This window comes from Anolis sagrei, chromosome 5, assembly GCF_037176765.1.
Source record: "Anolis sagrei isolate rAnoSag1 chromosome 5, rAnoSag1.mat, whole genome shotgun sequence".
Taxonomy (NCBI): domain Eukaryota; kingdom Metazoa; phylum Chordata; class Lepidosauria; order Squamata; family Dactyloidae; genus Anolis; species Anolis sagrei.
The window spans coordinates 143,579,693-143,606,171 of record NC_090025.1 but is presented as its reverse complement, the minus strand read 5'-3'; the positions used below and the strand labels follow the sequence as shown (position 1 = coordinate 143,606,171).

The 26,479-nt window shown below is 38.8% G+C and overlaps 1 protein-coding gene across 6 annotated transcripts in view; it reads right to left on the bottom strand.

Annotated features, from left to right (window-relative positions):
- Positions 1–22,612, bottom strand: part of CNOT2 (CCR4-NOT transcription complex subunit 2) — a 61,250-nt gene extending 38,638 nt beyond the window's left edge. Inside the window, exon 1 of one of the 6 annotated variants that reach the window (XM_060777465.2) lies at positions 22,516–22,612. Coding sequence is in view for 2 of the 6 variants with exons in the window: in XM_067469091.1 (XP_067325192.1) it covers positions 22,089–22,127 (39 nt within the window). In the remaining 4 variants the exon portion in view is untranslated. Of the gene's footprint in view, positions 1–22,088; positions 22,270–22,515 lie in introns of those variants that run through there. The other 5 variants (XM_067469092.1, XM_060777466.2, XM_067469091.1 and 2 more) reach the window with 5 other exon arrangements.
- Between the last annotated feature and the right edge of the window lie 3,867 nt (positions 22,613–26,479).

The following is a 26,479-nucleotide window of genomic DNA, read 5'->3' as shown; positions in this document are numbered from 1 at the left end:
AACAAGCATATTACTGTATACATTCATTAATAAATTGGCAGGAGGTTTTGGGGTCAAAACTATGGATTTTGCTATGATTAGAGTACAAATACTCTCAAGAGGCAAAGAAATGAGGGGGGAAATGGGAATTCAGCCTGGAAAAAAGTGGGGGCGGGGAAAAGAGCAATAAAAGTAATTTGCCTCTATTAGGGAGCCGGCAAGAAGGCAGTGGTAAATGGCAGTGGAAGGAAGCCCCTCTTGGCAGCACTCTCAACCCATTATCCTTCTCTTGTCCAAACCAGAGAAAGAAAAGTAGTCTTTCCTCTGACTCCACTTTCTTTTTGTTCTAAGAGTCATTTACAGCAACACTGTGCCTACCATTTTGGGCACTTGAGGTGGAACAGAACAGTGGTGGCCATTTTTAACATGGGATTAGTGCATAAGCCTCACCTTGAGAAGCCCCAATTAAAAATGAACACTGAGGCTCTGTTCCACTGTAAATGCCCAAAATCAAACTCATCAAGCTGTTATCATTCTCTATTTCTAGCACTGACACATGCATAAGTTGGCCCAGGCTTTAACTTATTGTTTTGTCAAAAATGTTCAACTTGTGCATAAGTATATATGGTAAGTACAGGAGTACGACACATTCAACTTACATGTAACACAGAGAAATATTCTAAAATGTTTAATTTTGTCCTGAATCAATCTAGGATGGTTTAATATGTTGCAATGTCATTGGTTATTCAGATACAATAAGCAATCTTAGATGAACCATGATAACATGGATCTCTAAGCAGCTTTCAGAATGGCTAAACTAATTTCAAAAACTGCCAATGAGACTGGAATCAGCAAGCAAGCTTAAAATAATCAGCCTAGAAGGGGTATTTGTAGCTTGCTGTCACCTTTGCTGTCATCTAAGCACTCGGGGAACAGATGGAAATGCAAACCAAAGAAAATTATATTATTACAATTGTTACAACTTAACAAACGTAATATAATTCTATAATATCAAGAGACTTAGGACTTCAAGATGTGCCGAAATTCTTCGTGATACAGTGTATTGTAACAAAAAAGGTGGGTGGAAAACAAAACATGTTCCATATTTCTCTCCAGCAGCTATAAAATCTGGACAAGTCCGTATATCCACAAGAAGAAAGAGCTCATAAAATAAACTACATAAGGTATTTTAACTGATTACCATAACAAATGATTAAATAACACATATACACAAATACACTTGGAAAACTCTTCAATTTATCAGCTAAATGATCTCTTTAGATCATTTAGCTGATACATCTCAGAAAAGCTGATCTGAGATATATTTTAATTATATTCAGATGTGCCTTTGGAATAGCAGCAGACTGTGGCGATTCTGGTGGTACACGTCCAGGAGCATGGCAACCCATCGCCCCATACCCCCCAACGCCCTAGCTTCCCCCCTACCTTATCACAGGGGGATGGGGACAACCTAGGTCCAATTGATAGTAATGCTATGCAACAATTTATGAAACAATTTATGATATCTACTCTGGTTGATATCAAAAGCCCATAGTTTCTAGTTTGGGACATAACACAAGACAGCAGGAATAGTCCTAAATTCAAAGGTGAGACAATGGGAGAGGGGTGTACTGGTCCACAAGTTTTTTCACAATGTAATCAACTGTGGTTTACTGAGACAGGATCATTATATCCCAGATTTCAAATAAATTACTCGATATTATTAAGCTGTGCACAAATTTTCTAGGACTGAAGTCTAGTACAAATATTACAAAGCCAGAAGGCTACACATTATGGCCCAACATTAATTGTGATCATCCTCAAGATGTTTGACACAACTTTTCAAGGGCTAATAAGAAGCAGTAATTCGCACTACTTTTAATCTAACTTCAAAACATCCGAAAACAAAATAATTCACTCATATTTTGACAGCTGAAGTGATCAGAAGAATTTTTTTATGCTGTAAGTATCCAAATCTCAATGCAACCCAAGGAGTGAACCTGTCCCTCCCTTCAACCACATGTGTACATCAAAGTAGGAAAAGATGGTAAGGAAAGATTATTAGCTCTTCTTCGAACACAGCAAGATCCCTTTCTTTTCCCACTAAATTTTCTGCAATGTGCAAAGAAATTCAGGTGAAACTAGTCATATGTTGTGTTGATATTGGACAGGTGATGATTATTTGGCCATGGGATTTATTGACTGTACTATACATTGAAAAATAACTAACTAAATAATGAATATTCAATTCATTTTTTTTTACAACAGGTATACATGCTGGGTTGACATTTTCATCAAACTGTCAACTACTTCTTGGGCAGTCACTATCAGTTCAGCTCCAATGTGAAATTGAGACTTTTTGCCCCAATACATATCACTTCATATCTTCTAACACTGCATCTCATTTGCCATTTCAATCTGTTTTTATTCATATAATAATTTAGCATCATTGGCAAATCTGGCTACTTCGCAATTGTTCATGAACAAGTTAAAAGGAACTGGTCCCAATACCAGATATACCAATTGCTCATACTCCTCAGCACCACTATGACAACAGGTCATTTATTCTTACTCTTAGATGCCTGTCTTTGGACTCATAAGTATTCCAATTCCATAAGCGAATTCTCCTATCCCATGATTATGAAGCTGTTTCAGTGTTTTTCAACTGTGACTTCATTATAAGGTTTTTGAAATCCAAATAAAAAATATCTACCAGAAAGCTGCTCCTGCTCCTGTTTACTGACACTTCCAAGTCTTATAAATTAATGAAACATACTTTTTCTCTGCAGGAGACGTGCTCATTGTTATTTCAGCAGGGCTTGTCCTTCCATATACTTGATAATTTTATCCTTAATGATATTTTACACCAAACATCATGATAAACGGTCTATAACAGTGGTTCTCAACCTGTGGGTCCTCAGGTGTTTTGGCCTACAACTCCCAGAAATCCCAGCCAGTTTACTAACTGTTAGGATTTCTGGGAGTTGAAGGCCAAAACATCTGGGGACCCACAGGTTGAGAACCACTGGTCTATAATATCATTTATGTCCCCTTGATCCATATTTTTAAATGGTGTTATCCTGGCCACTTTCCAGTCTTTTGGTAGAAAAGCTGATCTGAGATATATTTTAATTATATTTTAATTTCATGTTTGAGTTCTCTACTGGTATCATCTGGATCCAGTGGTTTCTTAATTGGTAATTTTTCAAAGCCTTCTCAAACTTCCCCTCTTTCCATTTCCATTTGTCTCAGCCATTCACTCTCCTCTCTTGGAAATGGCAGTTCCCTTTCTTCATTCAAAAACTTTGTCCTTCTTTAGAACATCTATAATGTGATTGTTATCCCATGATGCAACTGCTTTCCTAGTTCTCTTCCTGCCTCTGATGTACTTAAAATATATATTATGATGGTTTTGATGCAATACGCTCCTCCATATTTTTAAATAACAAATTATCAATTTTCAGTTTCTAGTTCATGTTCTTCTAAGTTTACCTCATTTGAGAGAGAGCCTTCCAGTTTGTGAAGGAAGCTCTTTTATCTTTAATTCTTTATAGTGCTCATAAACTATGGTAATGACCCCTTATGTGTCCTTTTCTGACTTGTGGTGTGGATTTTAGGTGAGCCTCTATTGAGATGGCTTTTTCAGTTGTTCTCAATCAAGCATCTTGGAGATTCAATAGTTTTAACTCCACCTTTCAACTGTCTTTGTACCAGTGGACAATCCAGATACACTTCCTCCTCTGAAATATACTAGGACTTTTACAGTTCTCTGGCATTTTCCCATTCATGTATAAATTAAACTTCACAGTAGTGTGGACAATATTTCCAGGTGGTTCAATTATATTCTCATCTTGCGCTGGGCCACAGACAGTGGCACTTAGGATTAACAAGTTCAGACTGCCTCATCTCTAGTTAATTCTAAGAGGGAGGGGGTTCCTAAAGCATACTCATTAAGGATATTCAGATATTTTTTCTTTGTTATGACCCGAATACCAGTTAGCAGATCAATGTGATAAATCATTACTACAACATTACCACCTGTAGATGATTCCCTGTTTTCATTTTCCATCTCAAAATCCTCCCGACCTGAAGAAATATATAGGAAATATTATATCATAATCATTTTTCCTCTCTACTTTCTGAACATTAGCAATATAAGGATTTTTAGAACTCATTTCTCATATATGAAGATGAATGTATAGTAAATACATTCTAACTGATGCACAACCAGATGCATTATGATATTTTTTCTTAATGTTCAACTATAATCCTATTACACTTTCTTCATGAGCCATTCTATCTTCTATAACTTCCCAATTAACAAGTATACCAGTTTATGTTCTACAAATTAGAATCAAAACTAAAAAAAAACATTGGTACAAAACAACAAGGCACAGAAATCCAAAATCTCTGCCCAAAATCAAGTACTAGATAGCAATTCATGCTATACTTCATAAAAGTATTTAAGAGGCAATAGCTGAAAGAATAAACAAGACTGAAAATATGGGAAACAGCAAGAAGTACTGATGAGAAAACATTGCTTAAAAGTTTGTGGCCAGTATGCATTTTATAATATGTGTGCTGTTATATTCTGTCCTCTAACATTTTATTTAAATATGCCGCCCATTATTCATGTTGGGCACATAAAGACTTACTGCATTCTGATTTGATTATTTCAAAAACGCTAAGTATCAGCAAAAAAGCTCATGCATGAGCTGAAGGAAACTTTTCTAATGTGGTAGTTTAAAATGTTCACAATGCAGATGAGACTGGATATGAAACAAAATACAAAGGACAGAGAAAGATATAAAACACTTTTATAATAACTTTGAGAGTTGGAAGATTTGAAATATTTTCCACAAGTATATTACTTGCAAATCAATAATGAATTACATCAAAGGACGGGTAACAAACCATACAGAAAGGACCCAGGCATTTTCACAAAAAGAGACATTTGATCTTAAAGAAACACTCATTATGAAGTGCTAACATTTAGAAGAAGAAATCAAACTCCACAATGCATTCTCTGAATGCCTGCTATTTTCTATCAGTGGTTTCCTAAATGACATGAACTATATGTGTCACTTACTTTTGGGCTACGCAATGAGCCATAGGCCTAAATCTGTTCGTTCCCAGTAGATGTAATGAATCAATGAACAGAGAAAAATGTTTATTTATCAAGTCTCCATTGATTAAATAATTCTACAGTAGTTAGAAGTAAAAAACTTGGGAGTCAAGCCATTGATGGCAGAGTATATATCCAAGGATGTAGATATATATTATTTCCTTCCCACTACAGTTGCTGGGGTTGGGGCGCAGGACCCCGCAAAAGTAGAAAAACTTCAAATTAAAAAAAAATTATAAGACGGAAAGTAATATCTACATTCTCCAGCTTAACTTTATGGTCAACCTTGCCCATGGAACCATGATGGAAAACCTACAAATGCCTAGAGAAGTGCTATTTCTAGAAATGTCTTGTTTCTCCAGAGCAATTCCATGGCAGAGGTTCATCACAAGGTCATGCTGGAGTACCTAGGGATTCCGAAAGAGAACATATTAACCAAATCTTTAAATAATGAAATCTGCAACAGTGAAACTTGCAAACCATAGAATCATAGAATTGGAAGAGATCACAAGGGCGATCAGTAACACCCTTCTCCCCACGCTGGTAATGCAAGAAAATACTATCAAAACACTCCTGAGACAAGGCCACCCAGCATCTGCTCCCCAGGAGACTCCACCATGCTACGAAGCAGCATATTCTACTGTCAAACAGCTCTAACTGTCAAGAAGTTTATCATAATTGCTCAAAGCAATGCGTTCTATAGACTCGGAGCAATGGGTTCAAATTACAGGCAAGGAAATTCCACCTGAACATTAGGAAGAACTTCCTGACCATAAAAGCTGTTCAGCAGTGTAGCTCTGCCTTGGAATGTGGTGAAAGCTTCTTCCTTGGAAGCTTTTAAACAGAGGCTGGATCGCCTCTGTCAGGGGTACTTTGAATGTGCTTTTCCTGAATGATAGGGGGTTGGACTAGATGTCCCTTGTGGTCTCTTCCAACTTTTTGATTCTATGGTTCTAATGTTTAGGTGGAATCCCTTTTCCTGTAATTTGAATCCACTGTTCCATGCCCTAGTCTCTAGAATGGGGAATCCACGATTCATTCACAACATGGAGAATGGTATAAGATAAGACAGTAAAGTTATGAAGTAAAATAAGACTTGGGAGGGGGTATACTTGAGAATAAAATGAAAGAAAAATAATGGCAGCAAATAATGTTGAGCTATAAGGAACCCACATCACAGAGCTATGTTGTATGGGATACGCATATCACATATTTATGTGACATATATATGTCACATAAATCTATGCATAAGATGGAAAGAGGGTGGAAGCACTCACAGTTTTCTCTTTACACCACTCTAAGCCATTATAATTGCATGGGCACGACAATATATAATATATTGTCCAGTTCCAAGAGAATGATAAGAGCACAATTTAATGCTATAAAAAAGAACTGCACCTTTTCTCTTTCTTCATTTCCTAGAAAGAAGAAATTGAATGCTTTGGCTTTTTTATTTAAAAATAGAGTTTTCCATTATGTCCAGATTTTGGAAACCAGCCTTTTCTAACTGCAATCTGAAACCAAAGTTTGATCTTGTTTGTCTAAAATAACCAGGGTATAAACAAATTAATAATTTATTTAAACTAACAAAAATGAGAAAAATCCAGCTTCCAAAGTTCAAAAACAATGAGAATCAGAGGCTCATTCGAAGTCAACTATGGACATTTTCTATTTCTTTCCCTTGCATGCAGGTATGTGAACCTGACACCTCTGTTATGCCATCTCGTAATGCTGAACCATTATTTAACCAAGCTTTTGATTCATTAGAATACAGTTCCTAGAACCTGTTTGTTTTGCAAACTATACTTAATGAAAATACTTTCTAATACCTTCTATAAGTTTTAGACTAGGGTTTGCTATTTACACTTTAGAAGAAACAATATAAAAGGATAAGTAAATAAAGGGGGAAATGAGGGTACCAAATCTCAAAACTGCAATGTTTAATTAAAATGGTTCTGGTAGCAGAGATGCCAAATAAATGTGGTCTCACCCCCAAAGTGACAAAGAAGCCCATTTCTTTTTTTTCTTTCTTACTATCTGCTGAAACTTGATAAAGTGACTACTGTCAGGTAAAACAGATAAAGAGAAAATCAAAAGGAGCTGTGGTACTTTCCTTTTGAGTAGTCCACCTTGCCATTATCCCTTTGCAGTAATTGTAATTTTCTCCTGACTGATAAAATATTCAGCACTGCTCTACTAAAATTTTTCGCCATTCTATTGATGTACAATAATTTATAATGGCTCAATTTCCACTTTTCTGGCAGCTAACTCCAATACACTGATTGGGATTTACCTTTGAGCAGACATAAAAAGAGGCATACACTCAAGTAGACACAAAAACATATGGTGTTTATTATGAAGTTACTGTCTGAGCATGTTCATATGGACAGAAATTTCAGTTTAATTACAGTATATTCAGGCTTAATAGTTACTTAAGTACTATCCACACTGAAGAATTATAAGTTGTGAAGCTAAAACTTCTGTCCAACTTAAAATGTTGATTCTGATATAAGGCCCTCTCCTCTGTGTTAAAGAGGGTCTAATTCTAGATAGGTGTGTGCATTAATTTGCAACTTCAGTTATATCAACATTTTTAATTTTAGAAATGTAAAGGAGACAATAATCAAGAAATCAGAATAAGACTAGGAAAAGCAGCCATGAAGGAACTAAGAAAGCTCTCCGAGTGTAAAGACATAACATTAAGTGCCAAATTGAGAATAATATAGGTCACAGTATTTCCAGTTTTTATGTTTGGGTGTAAAAGCTGGACAGGAAAAAAAAAACCTGACTGAAAGACAAACAACTTGTATGACATGTGGTATGAATGAAGAGTTTTTATGGATGCCACCAACTACTAAAAATGATGAATGAATGGGCTTTAGAACAAATCAATCCTAAATGCTGCTTAGAAGTTAAGATGAGTGCCATACTTTGGTCATATCATGAAATGAAGATGGTAGGAAACAGCAGACCACACTATAGGTGAATTGATCCAAATCATGGAAGCTTAGGTTTCTAAGATCTCTTCAGGGCAACTGATGACTGGAGATTTTGGAACTCTTTCTTTCATAGGATCTGCTCAAGTTGGAGCCAACAAACAGAACAGATCTTGAAATATACATTTTCAGAGGATGGATACTTCACATCAACAGTTTTCTGCGAAATGCATGGCCAGAAAATTTTGTTGGGAAATGTGCACTTTAATATAAACAATACTGTTACAACTGAAATCAAGCTATACTTAATCAATATATATTCCTATCTTATATACACTGTTGCAGACTAGGGGATGACAGGCAAACCAAAACACAGAGGACAAAACAGGGGTGCTCCTGTTTAGTTTGAAAATGCAGACTGAGGAAAAGGGACTAAGGATTTGCTTAAAGAGATCACACTTGCTCAAAAACACAGGTTCATGGTTAATTTTTACTCTTCGGTTAACCCTAGGCTGGATGCTATGGTTCTACCAACATCCAGGAGTGTATTCAATATCTGTTACTAGTGTGGCAAATACATTTTACATCCTGTTTGAATTACTATAATGTGCTTTACATAGGATGTTTGAAGAATCAGGAAACTTCAGCTGGTGCAGCCAGGTAAGCTGCAGCCAGGCCCTTAACTAGGGCTGGTTATAGGGAACACACAAGTCTCTTATTACAGCAGCTCCACTGCTTATTCAGGCGGGTCGGAAGGAGGGGATGCTGGTTGCGACCTATAAAACCAAATAGCCCAGGACACCTGACGAACTGAAGCCCCTTAAATGCATCCGTCCAAGCCTTGGAGCTTTGTGGGAGGCCTCTCTCTTGACAGTCCAACTATATTTGTTACTGGGTTATTACGTTTTTCAGGCTATATTTGTTACTGATTTCATTCTAGGCTTTTAGCTTTACTTGTAATTGTTTTAATTACATTCATTTTTTTGTACATTTTATCTACTTATTTTTATTTGTGTCTGTTTTAACTGCTGTAAGCTACCTTGAGTCCAGACTCGGGAGGCAAGAGAGGAGGAGTGGACCTTAATGAATAAACTTATTATGGAAAATGCAGCCCACAAGCCACATATGTTCTTCCAAGGCTATTTCTGGTCCTTCTCCCACATTTAAAAAATATAGGATAGGAAGGAGCCCTTTTTCAAAATTGGAAGTATTCTTTGTTTTACTTGCTGATTTGAAAAAGGCCTCTCCTGTGCCTAAAACAGTAAACAGGGAGCAAAAATATAGTGCAGTTGCCTTAGAAATTACAAGTAGGAATTGTAATAAGCTTCTGCAATTCTTGTAGGATGGGAGTCCACTCAGCCCCCCCCCCAAACCTCCCAGAGATATCAACTCCAAGATACAATACAATACAAAACAGTCACTGACCAGCACAAAGCAGGGCACAAGTACCCTGAGAAGGGGAAACACAGCTCCCCAGTAATTAAAAAACAGATTAGAAAACAGTCTAAAATAACAGTTTAAAAACATAGGTTAATGTAACAAGTATGGAACTGGGGGGGCGGGGGGAGGAGACTGATTGGATAATTTTAAACACTTATTAAAGGGGATACTCACATGTTTTCTACAGTACTCTCAAGCTTCAAGATCCTATCACTTTATTTTAAAATGTTATGACATTTTATGTATCATTGTAATCAACAACTGTCACATGGTATCAAGACAGCTGGGTGTATATGCAACATGCATGTCATAATCCATCACACAATTACTCAGCTAACTAACAGAACCTAAAGTGTAAGGCCCGTCGCAAACTAGGTTCCTGCTGGAGGAAACCTTGCTAGCAAGTCCCTGACGTCATGAGCCTGCGCCTCTCTCCCCGCCCCTTTCTCCGCCCCTTTCTCTTTGCGAGCGTGGTTTTTCCTTTGCTAGGGCAGCATTGCCCGCATTTTCTCTCAGTTGAATTCTGCCAACTGAGAGAAAATGCGGGCAATGCTGCCCTAGCACAGGAAAAACCACGCTCGCAAAGAGAAAGGGGCGGAGAAAGGGGCGGGGCGAGAGGCGGAGTCTCGTGACGTCAGGGACATGCTAGCAATTTTCCTCCCGCAGGAACCTAGTTTGCGACGGGCCTAAGAATACTATTTTGAAGAAAACATGTTAGTCAACGTTTAAAATATATCTGAGCTGTTTTTAGTAGGGTAACATTCAATTCTCCCTACTCCCACTACAACTATGGTATATGTGTGGGGGTCCAGTTCTGCAATGTTCATTCACTAAATGTTTTACCAACTTTGCAGTTTTTAAATCAGTGCCTAACTTACAAAGCTGAATTGTCTTGAGATTTCTACTGCATTCCCAAGAAACCAATGAAAATTCTTGAGTCTGTACCTTTATGGCAATGAAAATAAGACACTAGATTCAAAAACAGGAGAAAGAAAAGGTATTGGCACTAAGCAAACAGGCCTACTTTCATTTTAAATAGCTGGGAAAATTGGGAAAATGGAGTCATAAAAATGAATTTGAAAAAACTATTCAAATAATATTTGCATACCTCAAAATATTAAACAGTATTTTATGTTTTTCATGATCTGATGGATGATAAAACCTAATCCATATTCTTCAAAACTAATTTCCCAGACTGTCTGCGAAAGCAACTGTTTTCCCCCAAATAACCACACCTAAAAATAAACACACATTACAGCTCATGCACAAGTGGAGCAAAATTAATATTCACATGGATTTCCCTTGCTGTCAGAAGAGGTTAGTAGTGTTCTGTTAGTATCTCTCCCCCCCCCCCCACCTCCAGCCGAAGAAAAGGAATAAAATTGAATCTACACAATGCAAATGTAGGGCTCCAACAGAAAAGATTGTAACTGTTGAACGGATTAGCTTCAATTCTACAGAATGAAGGAAGCTGTAACTGTCTGCAATGGTAGTCAAAAGCAGCTTTATAATACCATTTTCTCGAAAACCATGTCTACAGTTTCAGTTCTTTTAAATTACAATCCAGGGAGTGTTACACCCAAACAAGTGTGCATAGGATACTGCTTGATCTGCACTATAATGCTTCAGGATTTTTGAGACTGCAATCCTACGTACACTTGTTTGAGGGTAAGACTTACTCAACTCAGTGAGTTTTTCATAGACATCAATCATTGTATTGGAGACAATAATAAAAAAATAATAGGACATTTACAAAAAGTAGTGATAGAATTCAATTCTCCATATTGAAATTGCCAGCCTAAATGAGCAGAAGGACTTCAAACAGTAACCCAACTAAGAATATCAGATTCTAGGTCGAAAAGCCAACACATGGTATATTGCAAGACTAAGTCGACATGACAAATGTGCCCCTTCCTAAGGAGCATATTTTCTATAACAGTAAGAAGAGCTTGAAATCTCCAGCGCTGTTTTACCAAGCAGATGAGACAAAGTTGTTCTAAACCACTCTGGGGTATATCTAGTGTCGAATTAATGTTTGATACTACTTTAACTGCCATGGCTTAATGCTATGGATTCATGGGAGCTATAGTTTTACATTGTCTTTAGCCTTCTCTGTCAAATAGTGATAGTGCCCCACCAAACTACAACTCCCATGATTCCACAGCATTAAGCTATAGCAGCTAAAGTGGTGTCAAACTGCATTTTATATCACAGATGCACCATGGGTATCCCCCAGGCTTGTAAACTTGTTTTTGTGTCAGGAATGCTTTCTATGTGAATTCTATGGCAAAGCTAAGGAAATAAGTCAAATGAAGCTTCATTTCACTGGGGAAGAAAAAGGAGTTGCTGAGAGTTCTCAAGAGTTGATATAGCCCCAGCAGATAGAGACCATACAGCTCAACTTGGGGACCACTGATCAAGAATAAAATCCACTATCAAATACTTGTGTTTTCTATATCAGGCAGTATTCCACAGTAGTCCTAGTAACTTTGAATTTCTGAAAAAAGCCTCTCCCATGAAGGAAAAACACAGACATTTATTTATGAAAACATGTTCAACAGTCTGAACTCATCTATAAGTATTGTGGCAGCAATATATAGTGGGATAGGTAACTGCAGGGAGACCGAATCTTGCCCCTGCACCTCTTCAGTGGGCCACAGTGATCCTTATTTCCAGGGTTTCCAGAGACTACAACTTTAGGAGCTGGGAGGTAAAACAAAGTGATATTCAAAGAAATGTATCCCATTTCCTAAACCCTGGTATATATAGTAAAGTACTTTGGTCAAACTACAACCTAGAATACTTACACAGTAATCTGCAATCCTCTTTTCCCTGCACATTTATTTTCTTGTCAGAAATAAATGCATTTATACTGAGGTTTAGATGGTGAATTAAGGCTCTCAAGAATCTTGCCATAGCCACATGAGACCATGAGCTTCAGAAATGTGACGTCTGAATATAACAAGCAAACCAAATTAAGTGCTCTCGGGGCACTTTCACACAGCCATATAACCCAAAATATCAAGGCAGATAACCCACAATATCTGTTTTGAATTGGGTTATCTGAGTCCACACTGCCATAGAATCCAGTTAAATGTGGATTTTATACTGTTGTGTGGAAGGGGCCTCAGTGTAACAAAGTATGACGTGACTGTTCTATTAACTCCCCATAAGACTTATTTCAGGTGAAGACTTTAATGAAGTTTTATTTGAAGCAACATTTTACTCATGGTAAAATTTCAGAAAATATGTTCAGAAGTTTAAAAGGCTTATTTACTACATGGTATCTTTGATTCCTGCATATCACATCTTGAGGAACACAACAGAAATGTCCAGTGCCAAAGTATGCTAAAGCATTTTAGTACTTTAAGAATATGAAATGTACTGAGTTAGTTCTAGACTTTGTTAGGAGTAACATACATTTCATTGATTTTAAGCCTAGCTCTAATCCATAATGTACATGAATCTGGCCTGGTTTAGCATATCTACAATAATACAAATCATCATTTTATCCAAATAAGAATGATATATCTACTACTATTAAATATGGAAGCACAAGTGACTGGACATCCATGTTACCTAAATGTAAACTAAACTTTGAGACTGGAGCCTCTGCCACACAGCTGTATAAAATCCACACTGAACTGGATTCTGTGGCATTGTGGACTCAAATAATCCAGTTCAAAGCAAATATTGTGGATTATCTGCCTTGATATTCTGGGTTATATGGCTATCTGGACGGGCCTTTAGAAACCATAAGCAGAGCTCAAGATGTTTATGCAGAGCTCATGTGGGTGGAAGGTTAAAATGAAAATAATACCATTATTTGGATATTCAGTTTGGATATTCTGTCCTAACTCCAATGCTTACTCTCAGCTAAAGCAGATTCACTTAATGTGAACATAGATTTAGACCCAAGTTTAGTCCCAACTGCAGTGAATAAACAAAACATAAAGATTTCCTATACTAAGTTCCCCTTGATTCAATCAGCATAGGTTAATTGGGATGAACAGTGGACAAGATCTTCAGTCAGCCTTTATAAAGCTAGCTGAAAAATTACGTTACACGGCTATTACTTTTATATATTATGCACAGCAAGTATCATGTTGTGGTTGTAATGATCACAATGCTCAAACCTCTCTAAATCATAATGGGTGTTCTTAGCTTCTACAAGAAGCACTGGAGGATCTAGAGAGGCCCACACACACTTCTGGGGGGGGGGGAGCTTTTGGAATATGGGTAAATGAAACCAGGGATACTGAATACACTCTCTATTTGCATATAAATACGTAATAACTTATCTAAACATTAATTTATGTTTCATTTCCAATTAATACACATAGTTTGACTATTTCATAAAGTTTAAATAATGTTGTGCATGAAACAAAGTTTGTGTATAATGAACAGAAAGCAACGGGGTCAATATCTCAGCCACCCATGTGGACAATTTTGGTATATAGTATTTAAGATTTTGGATCTCTGGTTGAGGGTAGTTCAACTTCTACTACTCTATACTTTGTATTTTTATATTCTACTTATTGATTGAATATATAAGATGGAAGATAATGAGTCAAATAAAAAGCAAGAGGCATATATGCATTGCTTTTGCAAGTGGCTTACCACTATGTCACAGGAGCAAGATTCTGGAGAGATTCCAAAATAACACAGGGGCATGAAACACCCAATGGTGATTAGTCTCTGCAACATTAGAAAGTAACTGCTCTAGCGTAAAGTTCCAAGACTGTTGCTTGTTTATTTATGCAATCAGATGCAGTAGCAAATGTAGCATCCTTTACATTTCATTACTGCCTTGGCAAGAGTTACAGCAATGCAAACTAGCAATGTAAATGATTGTCTACCTTACAGTTTTTAAAAAGTAACTGTTCAGAAATACTGCTCCTTCACTCTTCAGTTACAGAAACAAAAATTGGAAGGGAAGACTCCCCCTTCCTTCTCACATATGTAATGTTTACTCAGAAATCCATAAGGTTAGCTTCCAGGTTATTGTGCTAGGAACACTGGCTTCATATCAATGGTACCCTTTCTAACATGGCTTTTGTTGATGTATTCCTTCACATTGTTTATAGCATATGTGAATCTATTCCTAGCAAAACCTCTTGAGAGTTTTTTGCCATGGCTTTCCTCTGAGGATGAGAGACTACCACTTGCTCAAGGTTACTCAGTGGGTTTTCATGGCCAAGTGGGAATTTGAACATTAGTTTCTAGTTGTAGTACAATGCCCAAACTGCTTTACCACACTGCCATGCTTAACATAGCTTTAAGAATATCCAATTTTAACTAATATTACCCCAAAAAAGTCTAATAAAACATTAAAGACTAGTCAATTTTACTGGCAGAAGTTTTCGGGAAATACAGCCTATTTCATTGGATGCAGATTCCTTTTGTTAACTGTGCCACCTTTTAATTTGTGGCACCCCACAAATCTGATGAAAAGCTGAGCTGATACAACAGCAAGACCCTATTAATCATGCACACTTACATTTTTAGAGAAACTGTGGGTGTTAACCACTGAAGTTGAACATGTTTAAATGTGTAATGGTGTTTGAGCACAACATTTTATCACTGAAAAACAGAAACTTAAAACTGCTTCACAGACTAGACTAGAGATACCACGATACTCCCTACTCCATGTTATAATTTTAGCAACATGAAATGTTAATCAAAATAAATGCAGTTAATGAGACACAGTATCCAACTAAACTTTTGAAGTGAAAACAAGCATATTTAACTGTAAACCGTCGAAAACTCCCCAACTTTCCAAGGCATAACTAAGAACAACAATCTCCAACTAAATTATACTAGATATTACTTGCCTTGCTGTTTTTGACATTCACGTCTATTCTCTTTATCCTTATGAAACTTAACAGTGCAACAAATTTCAAGGTCACATGTATACTACAAGAAATGCCATCTTCATCCACTGAAACTTTCTTTTTCAGTGCTCCAAGTTAACACTGATCACTCACAACAGATAGCTCTTCTTTCCTATACCTAATCATATCAATTTCATAAGCATACCGTATCAGCAATCAGTAGTCATTTCCATTTTATGCAAACCTTCCCTGCTGATTCTTGCATACCAAAGACATAATAGACAAAATTGGAAACCCTAAAAGTAGGTTCTGCCTTTAACAGATTTTAGCTTTAAAGAAACTCCCACTTTATCTATGTATCAGAACACAAACCTTAAACAGTTGCACTCACTGCCATAAGAGGGCAATTTATAAAACAAGTTCCATATATTTTAATAAAATTATACCACACATATGTTACTATACTGTGAAGATTGTTATCTGTATATGTATTGCATAAAGTAGAGAAGTCCAGCCCTTAAATTAAAAGTTCATAAGAACAAAACTATGAAAAGAAACAATTTTTGCTGCTCAGCTTCAGTTTTACAACTTGAAACTAGCACAAGACTCAGGACATGTCTAGAGTGATCATTTAATGCAGTTTCAAACCAATATTGAAGAAAGTGGTTTCTCTGTGCATATGACTACATGGGAAATCCTGGAACTATTCTGAGGCCCGGATAGTGATTACATAAACCAAAGAGCACTGACTAATATTAAAGGCTTTCCTTCATGCACTTCTGTGGGTGTATGTTGTCTGGCCACCATAGTTTGAAGCTAGATTTGAAATGCACTAGATGGACAGAGTAAATGGGGCATCGGAACTGCCACAGAGTTCAATAATATAATATTTCTATCTCCTCACTAAAATAACTTGATAATACAGTCACCTGAACAATATCTGAAGTTGCAATCCTATACCCAAGTAATGTAAAGCAAGTCCCAATGAATTCAATGGGATTTATGTCTAGGTTGCACATAAAGGATTGCAGAGTAAATTGTTAAAGGCACAAAAATAAATGAGAGGCTAGAAGCATATCCCTCCAAATGCCTTTGGACAAGAGCTCCCATAATCTCTCGACACTGGTATTCTAGCTAGTTTGGTAGGGGTTCTATACCCAAACCATCTGGGGGACCACAGCAGCCTACCCCCCAGCTAGAACAGTAAAATGATGTCACTTGATACACATGCAACTAACTAGACCATTGTGGTATATGGAAGTTACAATCATAAAAATGCTGTCGGCCCTACAAATTCACGACAATTAGGGGGACAGGTCCCCCCCCCAAATGAAAACCATCTAATAAAGAAATTGGTATTGTTGTTTTACTTGAGATAATACCTCTCTAGGCATTTCTGGGTCTTCCAGCATGACTCTATGTTTGACTTCTGCTGGAAGCTGGAACAGAATTGCATTGGAGGATCAAGATAACCCTAGATCATCAATGCAATTGATGCTCTCTAGAAATCTCCTCCAAAATAACTAAGGGGTGGCTAACTGAAGTTACACTGGAGACCTAGAGAAACAATTTGTTATTAATCATATCCACAAAAGTTAAAATTGCAAATGCAGAGGGATGACTCTATACTGATACTCAATTAACCAGCCTGCTCTTAGTAATTTTGGTGGTATTTTCCCATTCTCTGAAGTCTCTATTTACAAACTGCTGTATTTCCTTCAGTTGCATGACACATAACTAGCGTACTGGGATATTAAGCAAACAAGATGTGTAAGAGAGTTTCAGAAGACAGGGAAAGTACCAAATGTTATATATTTTCTGTAAAAAAGAAAAAAATCATGTAAACAGCAGTATGCAACGTCACTTGTAACTCACAATATTGGTTGTTCATACAGTACAACAACATTATGAGAAGCAGCTGTCAATCAATGTACAATGATTTACCCTGGCTGCCAACATTAGATCACTTACAGTGTAATACATTAAGTTTCATTATAACCACTATGGTTTAAAGTAGTGGTTCCTAACCTTTGGGCCTCCAGGTGTTTTGGACTTTAGCTCCCACAGTTTCTAACAGTTGGCAAGCTAACTGGTTTAATGTATAGCAAGTTTATTTTATTTTAAACCAAAAATTCACAGCTACACTAGCTACAAATTACTAGAACTAGTTTTCTAAACTCATACACAAAAACTTTCCATACAACAATAAACTGGAAATGCTAAATAAATAAACTACTATATGACCACTTTTCTATTCTTTCTGTTTTGTGCAAGCAGGCAAATAAACCAGGAAAAGTGTGATGCGTAACATCTGGATCTGGGATTATGATTAATTATGTTCACACAAACCAAGATCATGAACCTGGTTTAAACCTGTTTTGTTTTGTTTTTTTGTTTGACTGGCATGCTTAGTCACACTTAACCTTAATCCAGGATTCCCATGTCAGACAAATAAAAAAGCCAATGGGTTATGTCTAGTAATATTTAATACATTGTTATTGATTAAACCCAGAGGCCAGGATTATCATTATACCTGAAAGTAGTGAGTGAGAGTGTACTGGTCCCAAAGCAGGATAGAGCCTGAGATCCCTTCTATACTGCAATATAATCCAGGTTATTAAAGCGGATAATCAACATTATCAACATTATCTGCATTGAACTGGATTATACAAGTCTCCACTGACATATAATTCAGTTTATATCTGATAAACTGGATTTTATATGGAAGTTTAGAAGGGGCTGAGATCAATGACTGAAGACTTCTCCAACTTTCAATCTGAAGACTGTAATTAGATGTACATGCACTGGCTTGAATAATCTTTTCTTTCCTCCTCATCTTTGCTACAAATCCAGTCACTTATATACCCACCCGCCAAGACACTACACTTGGAAGGCCTTCATACTTAGACAACTAGGAATCGCCTAAGAAACCCAGTTTTTGAAGAGTTCTGAGCAACAGTGTGGTTTGTAACCTCTGAGGTATTGTGCTAATATAGGCTCCTTCCACACAGCTGTATAAAATCCACATTGAACTGGATTATATGGCAGTGTGGCTTCAGAGTTCAAAGCAGATAGAGGATTATCTGCATTGATATTCTTGGTTATATGGCTGTATGGAAGAGCCCACAGATTTGGCATTCAACTTTTGGCAAATACAACTAGCTGTACTGGGAGGATAGATATTTTATTCAAGGTTATCTTAGGCCCCTTCTACACTGCTATATAAAATCCAGATTATCTGCTTTGGACTAGATTATATGGAAATGTAGACTCATATAATCCAGTTAAAAGCAGACGGTGTGGATCATGTGCTTTGCTAATCTGGATTATATGGCAGTGTAGAAGGGGCATCAGGGCCCCTACACAAAGCCATATAACCCAGAATATCAAAACAGAAAATTCCACAATATCTGCTTTGAACTGGAGCCCCTTCTACACAGCATAATAAAATCACATATTTTCTACTTTAAACTGGAATATATGGTAGTGTGGCCTCAGATAACCAGTTCAAAGCAGATATTGTGGGATGATATGCCTTGATATTCTGGGCTATATGGCTGTGTGGAAGGGCCCTAAGTTAACTGAGTCCACATTACCATATAGCCCAGTTCAAAATATATAATGTGGGACTTTATTCAGCTGTGTGGAAGGGGCCTTAGAGGCACACTACATAAAATGGGGGAGGGGTCTCCTTTTAAGGAATCCATTCACACAGTTTTGCAGATATAAACTCTACTGTACACAAAAAATCACTCAATCTTTCACCAACAAGATCCTCAACCAAACTGAAGTTATATCTGTGAACTCAAGATCCAAAATTGTGCACTTCTGAGTACCACTATTTGCATACCAAAATAACTATCATATATTCCAGGTAACTTTTAATTACTGCAACTAACACAAACTGCATGGTTTACCATAGATTTCAGTTTGTGAAGGTTGTGCAGATTGACTTAATTCACAAAACTCCTTTGTGAAAATCAAGGTGTAGGGTACAAAATTATTCAGAGACATCACAAAAATCTGCTTCAGTTACATAAATACTAAATAGTATTTCAGTAAAAGTATAGCTGAATAAGTATGGTTTATTAAGTATCCTGATAAGCACTAAGTGTTTCCTTTATAGGACAATGTTTTTTACAGTTGTCTGATGAACATTTAGGACTCAACATCAAGGACTTAAGACAGCATCAATGACTGAAAGAATCATGCAATCCTAAAATGAAATTTCTGACAGAAATGACCCTTGGTGATACAAAGCATTCCAACTTTTACTTCACATGAGAAGTTTAAGAAAAGCAGTAACCATCTTTATTAAACATTTATCCAACCTGTGCTGTGGGTAGAAAACACAGTAAGTACCTGTAACTTCTTCTAAAAACTTTTTCCAAAAAGTGTATGAAGGGGAAAGAAATCCCTGCATACATTTAAAAAAACCATGTCCAAAGAGTAATATCAGATTCCTCTGCTAGGAGTATGAATACCTGCTGGATTCTTTTTTCCAAATAATAAATGCCTGTATAGTTTTTATAACTGTGCAAGTTAGGTTCAGATCACTTTCTCCTCCATGTTTTGGAAAGAATTTTAAAACAGACTTAAACTGTATGATGACTACAGAATTGGTGCAATGTTCAATACATTTTATGATGTTTTAATATGCTTAATATGTTTTAATTGTTTTTATTTGTATTTATATGTTTATTGATTTTTAGTTAACTATGTCATGTATTGCTTTTTTCTTATGTATAATGTGATATTTAATTTTGCCAAATTGTAAACTGCTCTGAGTCCTCCTCAGGGTGAGATAGAGTGGGATAGAAATATACTTAGTTAATTAATTAATTAAGACTGAGGGGGGGGGAGGGCAGACAAGTTGGTTAGAAGTGAAATGTGATGACTGACTAGCTCTTTTCCTCAAGTATTTTGCTGAAGATTTCAAAAGTTCAAAGCCTTTCACACCAATGTTAATTACACTGCAAAACTGAAATGTCCCCAATCCCTAGCAAAAATGACCTACAGCCTTGTGTCAGAAGCTTACATGCCTCTTTTGTAAATTATTAGTATTTCAGTTGGTAGAAACACAGGCAGCATTGCATGACATCAACTACCTGGGATGTTTAGTAGTCCAGTGTAAACTATAAATAAAGGACCCTTCCACACAGCTGAATAAAATACCACATTTTCTGCTTTGAAGTGGATTATATGGCAGTGTAGATTCAGGGCCTTTCCACACGGCCCTACATCCCAGAATATCAAGGCAGAAAATCCTATAGTATCAGCTTTGAACTGGGTTATCTTAGTAAATACTCATATAATGTGGGATTTTCTGCCTTGATATTCTGGGATATAGGGCTGTGTGGAAGGGCCCTCAGATAATCCAGTTCCAAGCAGATACTGTGGGATTTTCCAACTTGATATTCTGGGTTATATGGCTGTGTGGAAGGGCTCAAGCAATTTAAGAATGACAGATTATGGAATCACAGGGTAACTACAATTATTTATCATAGTATTATTTTAAAAGACAGTGAGTAAAGAAATCTTCCCTATGGGGAGCATCTGTAGAATTAATGTAATTTTACACTGACTGCTATGGCTGAGGGTCCTTCCACACAGCCATATAACCCAGAATATCAAATTGGAAAATCCCACAATATCTGCTTTGAACTGGGTTATGTGAGTCCACACTGCCATATATTCCAGTTCAAAGCAGAAAATGTGGGATTTTTTTCAGCTGTGTGGAAGGGGCCTCAGTGCTATGAAATTCTGGGATTTGTAGTTTGGTGAGATACTCGTATTCTTTGGTTGAGAAAGCTAAAGACTTGGGGCCCTTCTACACAGCCCTATATCCCAGAGTATCAAGGCAGAAAATCTGCTTTGAACTGGGTGATCTGAGTCCACTCAGATAATGTGGGATTTTCTGTCTTGGTATTCTGAGAAATAGGGCTGTGTGGTAGGGCCCTTTGTAAAAGTACAACTCCTAGGTCTCCACAGCATTGAGCTAAGGCTGTTAAACTGGTGTCAAACTGCATTAATTCTACAACGGAATATGTATTCTACTCAAAGCAGAGAGTGATGAACTACAATTTATAGTTACAATGCATTGTTGTTGTTGTGTGTCTACATCTGCAAACTTGGGAAAACGCTTGCAAAAGTTTGCTCCCTGGGTGGAACAAGGCTACATCCCCACTGACCACTGAATGCAGTTTCAAACCGGAACTGAAGAAAGTGGTTTCGCTGTGCAGATGATTACATGGAGAAAAATACAGAACCAGCCTGAGGCCCAGGCGGTGATTGCACGAACTGGGGGAGCACGGGGGCACATTCAGGGCTTGCTTTGGCGCACTTTTGCCGGAGTTTGTGGCCTGGCCGCGGCAGTTTGGAAACTGGCTCCCAACCGCGTTCCTTGCCCAGTATGGATTGGGGGGAGACCCGAGTCCCGTCCCCCAAAAGGCCCGGCTCTGTGGCGAGAGGAGACGCAACTCCAACGCAAACAAAGGACCCCTCGCGTCCCGCCAGCGACCCAGGCCAGGGCTCCGGCCTTCCTTCTGCGGAGCCCTCGAGGTGGGCCCGTGTTTACAAAACAACCACAACAAAACCCTTCCACGCCGCCGGTTTCTCCCAAGTTTCCTTCCCACCAAAAACTCGCCAAAGAGGAGGCAGGCGAGCAGGCCTGCTTGGTGGCGGGAGCCTCCAGATCCCTAGGCCGCAAAGCCCGCCACCGCTGGGAGCCTCTGCGCATGTACAAAGGGCAAGCCTGGTCCCTGGGTGCCTTACCCTGAGGCCTAAGGAGGCGGGGAGCTCGGATGCGGGCATAAAGGACCGCCGCCGCCACCACTGGAGTCGAGAAAGACGGGAGCGAGGCCTCCTTCCCCTTCGGAAGCCAGGGAAGGCAGGCCGGCCTCGGGGCTCCTTCCTCCTCCTCCTCGTCCTCAAGCGCTGCGCCTCCGAGCGGCCTTGCCCGCTTCCCCCTTCCCCTCAGGCATCCCTCCTCCTCCTCCTCCCCTTCCTCTCTTTCTCTTCCTTCCCTCAGAGAGACAAAAGCAAACGGAAGCGGCCCGGCGGGACCAGGCCGGCCTTGAGCGCCTCCACCCGGGCAGGCGCCTGCCAGAAGCCCCCCTTGGCTGCCCGCCGCTTCCCTGAGGAGGCTTCGAGCCGAGCCGCGGCGCCGAAGCGGGGGAAAGAATAACAGGGCCGCACTCACCGCATGAATTTTCTTGTCCCGAGGATCCAAGATGGCTGAGCACCCCGCACGGAGGATGCTGGGGGAGCGACCTTTGCCCTCTGACCCCGACGCTGCCGGCGTGACCTCGACGTCGCCGTCCGGCGGCCACGGGAGACGGCGCCTCTCCTCCGTCGCCGGCCTCGCCGAGGGAGAAGGGCCCTCGCTTACGGCCTCGCAAGGAAGGAGAGGAAGAAAGGGAAGAAGGGCCCCAGGACAAGGCCTCAGAGCGGCCTCGTGGGAGTCGAGAAGAGAGCCTCAGACATCCGGGGAAAGCGGGAGGGAGGGAGGGAAGGGGCCTCTCTTCCACTGAGAAGGAGGGACGGAAGGAAGGAAGGAAAGAGGGAGGGAGGGGCCCTTTTCAAACATAAACACACACCTCGGTTGCAGAAGAAAGGAAGACTTGCCCTGGCACCCCTTGGGAAGGATTGGGGGCCCTTCCCCACAGCCCAAAATAGCATGGCAGAAAATCCCACCGTGTGGACTCAGATCACCCAGTTCAAAGCAGACATCGTGGGATTCTCTGCCTTGATATTCTGGGATATAGGGCTGTGGGGAAGGTCTACAGCCTTCTCGGCCAAAGAATACTAGCATCTCACCAAACTACAAATCCCCGAATTTCATAGCACTGAGGCCCCTTCCACAGAGCTGAAAAAAAATCCTACATTTTCCGCTTTGAATTGGAATATATGGCAATGTGGACTCAGATAACCCAGCTCAAAACAGATATTGTGGGATTCTCTGCCTTGATATTCTGGGATATAGGGCTGTGTGGAAGGGCCCTGAGTCCACACTCAGATAATGTGGGATTTTTAGCCTTGGTACTCTGGAATACAGGGCTCTATGGAAGAGCCCCCTGACTCGGAGGCTCTCAGCACTATCTATTCTGAGGGCCCTTCCACACAGCCCCACATCCCAAAATATCAAGGCAGAAAATCCCACATTATCAGAGTGTGAACTCAAATAACCCAGTTCAAAGCAGATATTGTGAGATTTTCTTCATTGATGTCCTGAGATAGAGGACTGTGTGGAAGGGCCTTAAATTCCCTTCCAAACGGCCATATCACCCATGATGTCAAGGCAGGTCATTCACAATATCTGCTTTGAACTGGATTATCTGAGTCCACACTGCCAGATGATCCAGTTCAAAGCAGATAATGTGAGATTTTATTCAGGGCCCCCAGAATATAATAGAATCATTGAGCTGGAAGAGATCTCATGGGCCATCCAGTCCAACCCCCTGCCAAGAAGCAGGAAAATTGCATTCAAAACATCCCCAACAGATGGCCATCCAGCCTTCCAAAGAAGGAGCCTCCCCCACACTCTGGAGCACAGAGTTGCACTATTGAACAGTTCTCACATTTAGGAAGTTCTTCCTCATGTTCAGGTGGAATCTCCTTTCCTGTAGTTTGAGTGATATTATTATTATTACTATAACTTTACTTTTGTACCCAGCCTCCATGTCCCCGAAGGAACTTGAGGCAGCTTGCATACAGCACAATGTGCCTAAAACAATGCATAAAATAAACAATGCAATAAAAGATAAAACCAATAGCATATAAAACAATTTCAACTCAATAACCTATGGTGAGAACTGTTGTAAAACATCGCCAACTGTATACAGGAACAAGGGAATAGGATAGTGCAAGTTGTAGCCATTGTTCCACGTCCTAGTCTCCAGGGCAGCAGAAAACATGCTTGCTCCCTCCTCCCTATTACTTCCCCTCACATATTTGTACATAATCATCATGTCTCCTCTCAGCCTTCTCTTCTGCAGGGTAAACATGCCCAGCTCTTTAAGCCGCTGATCATCAAGGCAGATCATTCACAATATCTGCTTTGAACTGGGTTACATAAGTCCATACTGCCAGAACTTCTATGTAGATTTTATACAGCTTTGTGGAAGTATCCTGAGAAGATTTCCCTTCTCGTCTTTGCCCCACAAAACAAGCATTTTCAAACCTGATGGAATTCCAATAAGAACTTCTTTGCCCTTTCTTCTACATGGTGTCTTTTCAGGCCATTTATATAGGCATGCTTGTTTAATTTATATGCCACTTTTCAGTGGGACCCTAGGAGGCTTCTAAAAATGATACAGGCAGTCCTCGAGTGACAAACACCTGACTTACAAACTACTCATAATTAAGAACGGGTGAGACAACAGGAAGGGCAGTCTATCCTTAGGAAGGAGAAGGGAAGGGAAATTCACTCCTGGAAGAGTGATCAGGGGAAAAAGGTATCTCTAGTGGAGCTTTATCACCCATCCTTGTCTCCACAACAAGCCACATTTTCCAAAATCCAGAAAGGGAAGTGGAATCTTCTCAACAGCGGCACAGACAGCAAAACAGACCCCACAGAGGTGTTGACCCCTATGCTATCCAAAGCTTATATATGTGTATGTGTGTGTGTATTTGGCTGGAGTTATACTTTTAAAAAGTACATGTTCCAACAAAATAAACTTGAGAACAAACCTACAGGACCTATCCTTTTCATAATTTGGAGACTGCCTGCAAATTATTTTTTTTTACCCTACATGTTAAACACACACACCAAAACAGCCTGTTTTCAGAGGAGGTGAAATTCAAGTAATAAGAATCCCTTCACCACAGGAGTTTATGTGTGCTTTCTTACCTGTAGTAGCTTTTCAGACCACTTGTATGGCACTATATATATGAGAGGCTTTCCTGTTTTTCTTTAATTTACTTGTACATGCTGCTATTTGGAAAAACGGTATATTATAACCATTTGCCTACAACTTTAAAAAAGAAATAAAATCCTACCAGAGTACATTTTAAAATACATTTTAAATCCAATAATCAAAAGTTTAGTAAAAGAGTAGTAAAACACCCCCAATAAACCCACCCCACCTCTTTACTAAAAGCTTGGGAGGGACCTTTAACAAGCACAAACCAACACTGTGGTAAAGGCGGGGAGGTACCTCTTCTCTCTTTGCCCCTCACAAAACAGACAGGTTGAAATTCCAGTAATACCCTCTTCACCACAAGAGTTTGCTGTCTTTTAAGGTGATTTCTATGTGGTTATTTTTCTCTATGCTTTCCATGTTTGTTAATGTATATGCCTCCCTTCAGAGCGAGACTACAATTAAAATCCTATTATGATACATTTTAGAATCAATTTAAAATATTCAGTAATTGGATAAGATGGGTAAAACATGCCCGACCAAAAACCCCCTTATAGCCTAAAAAGCTTGGAAGGGACCTTTTAACCATTACCAACACAGGGAGCCATAGCTGCCCTGGCTAAGAAGCCATCTCTTCTCTCCTTATTTCCCCAAAACAGTCTGTTTTCAAACATGTTAAAATTTTAGTAACAATTAAAATTGTGTCATAATACATTTTAAAACCAACTTAAAACGGTTTAATAACATTAGTGAAACATGTTCCACAAAAAGCCACCCCACATTATATAACATTAGCTTGGTAGGTATATTTTGCAAGCACAAACACATACCTTGCCGCAGCAAGGCCACCCTTGCATCATGTAGTAAAGGTTTGTCTTTCACAAAACAGGCTTTTTCAGACATGATGAAATTCCAACATGGGAGTAATATCCCCTTCCCCAGAGGAGTTTTCTTGCCCTTGTCAAATGTGTCTTTTTAAGTGATTTATATATAGTTATATTTATGTGTGTTTCCCCAGGATTTTTTAATATACTGTTTTGCTTTCAAAATAGAATAAATTAAAAGCATTTGCTATTTAATTAAAAATATAATTAAAATTCTATTATAATAACATTTTAAAATCAATTAAAATATACATTTAGTTTGATTAGTAAAGCATACCCCATAAAAAGCCACCCCACTGTATGTACAACATTTTTGGTTAAATAAAAATGCCTGCCGACAAAAGGACAACAGGAAGGGAGTTTTAAAGGTGGGAGTAGCCATTAAAAAGGCTCTTTTCCTACCCTCACCAAGACAACTGGT